This window comes from Rhincodon typus, unplaced genomic scaffold, assembly GCF_021869965.1.
Source record: "Rhincodon typus isolate 14 unplaced genomic scaffold, sRhiTyp1.1 hic_rhity00012844, whole genome shotgun sequence".
NCBI classification, from domain to species: domain Eukaryota; kingdom Metazoa; phylum Chordata; class Chondrichthyes; order Orectolobiformes; family Rhincodontidae; genus Rhincodon; species Rhincodon typus.
Window position 1 is genome coordinate 1 of NW_025978482.1, and position 6503 is coordinate 6503.

General features: G+C 41.8%; 1 protein-coding gene across 7 annotated transcripts; it reads left to right on the forward strand.

Annotated features, from left to right (window-relative positions):
- Positions 1 to 652: 652 nt before the first annotated feature.
- On the forward strand, positions 653 to 5722 carry LOC109917853. Of its 7 annotated transcripts, none has more exons than XR_007261686.1 (4): positions 653 to 767; positions 1978 to 2044; positions 2331 to 2472; positions 5364 to 5722. XR_007261686.1 is itself a non-coding variant. In XM_048594678.1 (4 exons), exons 1-4 carry the CDS (start codon positions 1252 to 1254, stop codon positions 5568 to 5570), a joined length of 522 nt encoding a protein of 173 aa, XP_048450635.1. In that variant the 5' UTR covers positions 1194 to 1251; the 3' UTR covers positions 5571 to 5722. The 7 variants fall into 7 exon arrangements, 1 of the variants encoding a protein (XP_048450635.1); XM_048594678.1 differs by lacking the exon at positions 653 to 767 and adding an exon at positions 1194 to 1357; XR_007261685.1 differs by lacking the exon at positions 653 to 767 and adding an exon at positions 1365 to 1417.
- The last annotated feature ends 781 nt before the right edge of the window (positions 5723 to 6503 follow it).

Here is a 6503-nt window from a genome sequence, read left to right on the forward strand (position 1 = left end):
AAAAGAAGGCCCGAAACGTCAGCCTTCCTGCTCCTCTGATGCTGCTTGGCCTGCTGTGTTCATCCAGCTCTACACCTTGTTATCTCAGATTCTCCAGCATCTGCAGTTCCTACTATCTCATAAAGAGATACACTTGTTTTTCTAGACAGCGGCAGAGAGCCACCTCTTACTCAGACCAATGGGACATACAGAGAAACACTTTTAATCAAGACAGAGAGATGTCTCTCAATCCAGACACAAACGGAGACACCATCTAATCCAGATCAGCAGAATAAAGAGACAGAGAAAATTCCTAACCCAGCCTAGTAGGATACACAGAGAGACACCTTCTAGCCTACTCTATCAGGAGAGGGAAACAGATAGCTCCCCAGTCCGTGTTGAGAGCGCTAGGTTGAAACAGCGCCCTGAATCTAAATTGTGGCAGGTGAGAAAGAGACCTCCTTACGCAGCCCAGTAGGACACAAAGTAGAGAGAGACAGAGACCTACTAAGTCTGACAAGAGAAAGAGATAGTTCTCAAGTCTGTGTGGAGAGAGCTAGAAACAGCATAGATTAAAAGACCATCCCTAACAAGGGAGAGAGCAAATGGAATGCTGACATTTATTTCAAAGAGAATGGAGTAAAAAAGTAGGGAGGTTTTGCTAAAACTACAGAAGGCACTAGTCGGACCACAGCTGGAATATTGTGAACAGTTTCGGGGCTCTCATCTAAAAAATGATACATTGGCATTGGAAGCAGTCCAGCAAAGGTTCAGTAGGCTGATACCAGGTATGAAGGGACTGTCTTTAAGGAAAGGTTCAGTAGGCCTGTACTTGTTAGAATTTAGAAGAATGAAAGGTAACCTTACTGAAATATACAAGATTCTTAAAGGATTCAAGAGGGTAGATTGTGGAAAGGTTGTTTCCCCTGTGAAAGAGTCTAGGACTAGAGAGTTTAAAACTGCGATGTGAAGGACTTTTTTCTCTAAAATGGTAATTAATGTGTGGACTTCATTATTCCAGAGGGCTTTTGAAGCAGGGTTATTAAGTACATTCAAGGCTGACAAAGACATTTTTATATCAGTGAGGGAATCAAAGGTTATAGGGGGACCGAAGGAAAGTGAAGTTGACGATTAACAGATCAACCACGATTAATTAAGTGGCGAAGCAATCTCAGCGGGCCGAATGGCTTACGTCTCCACCTCCGATTTAGTAGGTTTATGCCTTCACCGATTTGGAGCTGAGGAAGCTGTAGCCTGTGTGAGCACTGAACCATGTGCCGTACAGCGGAGCTGCAGCCTGTGCTGTGCTGTTTCTCTTCCTCCTTGGAGCAGTGCTCATTCAGTCTCTACACTTTGTTTCCCGGTCGGAATGATTACGGTGAGTACTTGTGAGGCTGTTGTGTGCGCTATCCGGGCGGCTTCACCTTACTCTCTCCAGGTAGCCCAAACGAAATCTTTTATCCCAGTACCGCTCTGATAACTCCTTCAGACTTTCATCTCTTTCCGAAAGTGGCGTGCTGCCCAGAGATGGACATAATCCACCAGTTGCAGATTAGTCGGCGCCTGATAAAGGCCTAGCAAACCCCAACGCCTTTTTAACAGCTTTCCCGACTTGTTTCTGTTCTTTAAATTAATTTAGATTGCCTCTCGAACATGAACAGTACGTAATCATTTGGGGCATAGAAGGATAGCATTTGGTCATTCGAGTATATGCTAGCTCTCTACGGAACAACCCATTCGATTCCATTTCCTTACTCAATCCCTGTAGCGTCTGTTCAATCTCCTTTATAAATGATGGTTTCTACTTCCAGCAACCTGTTAGACAGCATCTTCCAGGTCAATTATACTTGTTGCTTAAAGAAAGGTTATTTCCCTTACCCTAAACTTTAAAGCTGTGTTCCCTTAGCCCTTGTACTACCACCTAATTCTGGACAGTTTTTACTTGTCTACTTTATGTCATAATCTTATACAGCTCTTACTGAATGTCCTTTGTTCCAGGAGAACAACACCAACTTTTCCAAACTAACTTTGCAGCTAATATCCCTCATCTATGCTGTCACGTCTGGTAAGTTTCTTCTGCACATCCAGATGCTTCCTCACGTGTGATCACAAGAACCGGGAGCAATACTCTGCAACCTCTCCGGCCTGGAAATTTATTGTTTAGAAAGATAAAAACAGTTCTCTGGATTTTATTTTTTGAGCAGATCTAGACCGAGGTGCTGCAGCAAATCGGGAAGGCATGAGCTCACCTCGTTGAGGAAAGCGCAGGATTTCAAGGGTTGAGTGACTTTGTAACCTTGTCTTGTACTCAGAGTGACTTTTTAACTTTGTTGTACTCTTCCACCCTACAGGATCACCTCATCCCCTCTGTCGTCTGCCATTTCCCGCCCAAACTCTCTTTACAGAGGTGATTTTGAGCAGACCCAATTATTCTCAGGATATAGTTTGTCTTTTAAACTCTCACCATGGCATCTAAGAAAAGTGCAACAAAACGTAAGCATGTTACACTTACAATCTCAGAAAAGATTGAAATCATAAATAAACTAGATAAAGGTTCTTCAGTAAAGTCATTGTGTGAGGCATATGGTGTGGGGGTCTCAACAATTTATGACATCAACAAGCAGCGTGAAAAGCTATTTAAATTTTGTGCTGAAAGTGACACAGTTAAAGGAATTAGGGAACGCAGAACGCTGCATCGTGCTAAGTCTGCTGACCATGATAATGTCCTATATAAGTGGTTCAGGCAACGTCGTAGTGAGGGGCTCCCTATTTCGGGAACAATGCTGATGGAAAAGGCCAAACAATTTCATACTGATTTGAGAATTAATTCTGTGTGTGAGTACTCTCAAGGTTGGTTGCAGAAGTTTAAACATAGGCACGGAATTCGCCTCAAGGCTACTGGTGAACAAACTTCTGCAGATAAACGGGCTGTTGAATGTTACATAACTGACTTTGCAAAGTTAATGAAGGATGAGGATCTTAGCCCTGAGCAAATATATAATGCGGATGAGACAGATGTTTTCTGGAGATGTTTGCCACCACACAGGCTTGCTGGTGCAGAGGAGATGATGGTACATGATTACAAAGAATCATCAGAAAGAATTACTGTGCTCGCATGTGCTAATGCTGCTGGAACACATAAGTGTAAACTTTTGGTTGTTGGTAAATGTCCTCGTGTTTTCAAAGGAATGAAAATTATGCCGGTGCTTTATGAAGCCAATAAATGTTCGTGGGTCACCCAGGAAATATTGAGTGATTGGTTCCATAATCATTTTGTTCCAGAGGCTCGTGCACACTGTAGAGAGGTTGGCTTGGCTGCAGATTGCAAAATTGTCCTTCTTTTAAATAACTGTACAGCTCACCCCCCTAGAGAACAATTAGATGCTGACAATGTCTTCCCTACCTATCTACCTGCTAGTTGCTCATCTTCAATTCAGCCAATGAACCAAGGAGTTATTAGGTCAATGAAAAGTCACTACAGAAACAGTTTTTTGCGTCGTCTTGTGAGCAGCTACAATACTGGTGGTGTTGATGCTTTTAAGAATGCCTTGAGTCTCAAAGATGCTATTTGGTGTTTGGCAAATGCATGGGACAGTGTCACAAGGAGAACCTTACAAAATGCATGGCGTAAGTTGTGTCCTGTAATTATGTTTAACGATGAGGACACAGGGGAAAGCTCGGAGGGTTTTAATTTAAGTGAAGCCAAGGCAATGGTGACTGATCTCTTGTGTTGTACCAAGCAACTGGGAAGTGACTTGAATGAGGAAGACATTTTGACATGGTTAAATTGTGAAGATAATACTTCAGTTGTACAACAAGTAACAAATTCAGAGATATTTGAGGTAGTTTTACACCACAAGTCTGAGGATAGTGATACCAGCAATGAAGAAGATAATGCTACTGGGAAGAAAATTACCTTGGAAGAGGGGATCAGTCTAGCTTCCCGTTTCATTCGCTTTCTTGAGCAACAAAGTTTTGTAAGCCAGCAAGATATAATGCATGTACACAGGATCCAGGAGAAACTGATAAGTGAGCAGCCAAAACACATGAAACAAATGAAGTTGCAGCAAATGTTTGATGAAGTTGGAAAGTCGTTTGCACACGCGCCATCAACATCACTGAACTCGATCCCATCAACCAGCAGAGTCAATGAAACAAAGGACCCAGAGTTGACTGCTCTTGCTATCAATTATCATCAATTTTCTCCTACGCCTCTTCTAAATATTGGTGAAACAAAGCAATGTATGGAATAACTTGTTCCCTTTAAGTCATCAACAGCATTTTAATACAGTACTTTGAAATTGTAAGCATAAATATGTGTATTTGAATAAGTAAAATAAATTTTATTATTACTTCACAAAATGTTATCAGTATTTTGTGTCTCTGGTAAATATTTATATGCATGATGTTTTCTGGTTCTATTACTTGTGGTTAAGAATTTTAACATTTCTCTATAATCCAGAAATGGCTTGGTCCCTAACATTCCAGACTGGAGAGGTTGCAGTGCGGCCTAATCAGAGCTTTATAAGGGTTCAGCAGAAATTCATTTCTGTACTTTTTGTACTTAATGCTTCTGTTTGTGAAGATGAAGATCTCACATGCTTTGCTAACCACTCTGTCCCTGCTGCAAATGGGCATGTTGTCGGGCCAGCAGTTATTGGGTTCTCTCCCTTTATTCTAAATTAGGGGTGTAACATTTCTAAGTCTCCAATTCTCTGGCACCACTCCAATATGCAGTAAGGATTTGATGATTGTGCCCAGTGCCTGTGTGATTTACACCATTACTTCTATCATAAACCTAGAGGCTATACTCCATTTTAGTATGAGACCTTTCATAGTGCCCCTGCCCGTCACAACTACCATAGCCACAGTGGCTTCTAGCTATTCTAAAGATTGCCCATTTACATTGCTGGCCTGACAGCTGGGGCCCCGTTGATTTTAAAAATTTATGAATCGGTCTTCAGAGGACACCTCCATCTCTGTCCTCCTGACATCGACAGCACCCTCTTCTACATTTACAGTGGAGCTCTGTCAGAGGTGAGCAACCAATCTTTCAGTGCTCAATAGCCTCCTGTTGGCCCTCTAGTCACCATTTTTAATTGGTTGGTGATGGACATACTGGCCTTCAGGTTAATAAATCGTGTTGGACATCAGGCACTGATGTGATGGGGTCAGGACCCGGAAATGTACCCATGCCAGAGTTGCAACCCCAGAATGAAAATTCAGCCCATGGTCTACATTTCACATTTTGCTTTTCTATTTCATATCTGTAAGTATTCAAAGGGTTAAAGTTTTGAAACGCTTAAAATTAATTTTAACATAATCTTTACCATAGTTCTAATGAATACAGCTTACTGTTTACCCATTACATTTGTTGTTTACAGGATCATGTTAAATTGAACAAAGATGTCCCCACTGTGTCATCGCATTTGTTACCGGTGGACTTCATTGAGAATTACTGGTCTAGTTTGGTCTTCAAGGCAAGAAATAAAGGTGTTGCCAATAGCTTCCTACAGCCTTCAAACTCGCTTTGGTTTAGATGCACGTCAATGCCTCTTGACTCAAAAACCCTGGATGTTGAAAAGTTCTAAATTGAGTTCTTCAGCATCAGGCTTGCCACCAGGTAAAGAAGATGGCACTGGACAGTTCACAGAAAGCAGTATTTTGCAAAACACAGATGATAACCATGGCAAATCAGAACTGCCTAGTCTGGTGAAAGATGTACAATCTGTAGGTAAGCTATGTTATTTTTTAGTTGAATGCATTCAAAGTGTAAATTGATATACATTCAATGTTTTGAAGATGACAGTGTTTTCTTCATATATCTACTTCACCAGTTGCACATTTTTAATTCAGCCAATGAACTAGGGAGTTATTAGATCAATGAAATGCCATTGCAAGAATTTTTCTGTATCATCATATGAACACATACAGAATGATGGTGTTAGTGCTTTTAAGGTGCCCTTCAATATTAAATTGCCATGAGTTAATCTTCAATTAACATTCAGCTGGCTGGGTCCTAAACTCTGGAACCCCTCCCTAAACCTCTGTACCTTTGTCTGTCTTCCTTTGATCAAGTCTGTCTTACTGCCCCCTTGAGTGGCACGGTGTAAAATCTTATTTGATAGCCTGAGTCTCCTTGGAATATTCTATTGTTAAATGTGCCTTTATAACTGGTTTTGTAATAGTTATCCATAATTGAAAGAGATAACACAGTGTGGAGCTGGAGAAGCACAGCAGGCCAGGCAACATCAGAGGAGCAGGAAAGTTGACGTTTCGAGTCAGGACCCTTCTTCACTGAGGTCAACGCAACACAGTCTAAGACAACAAGGTGCAGGGCTGGATGAACACAGCAGGCCAAGCAGCATCATAACAGCAGAGAGGCTGACGTTTCGGGCCTAGACCCTTCATCAGAAAAGGGGGAGGGGAAGGGGGTTCTGAAATAAATAGGGAGAGAGTGGGAGGCGGATAGATGAGGGATAGGTGGAGAGGAAACAAACAGGTCGAAGAGGCGGGGATGGAGC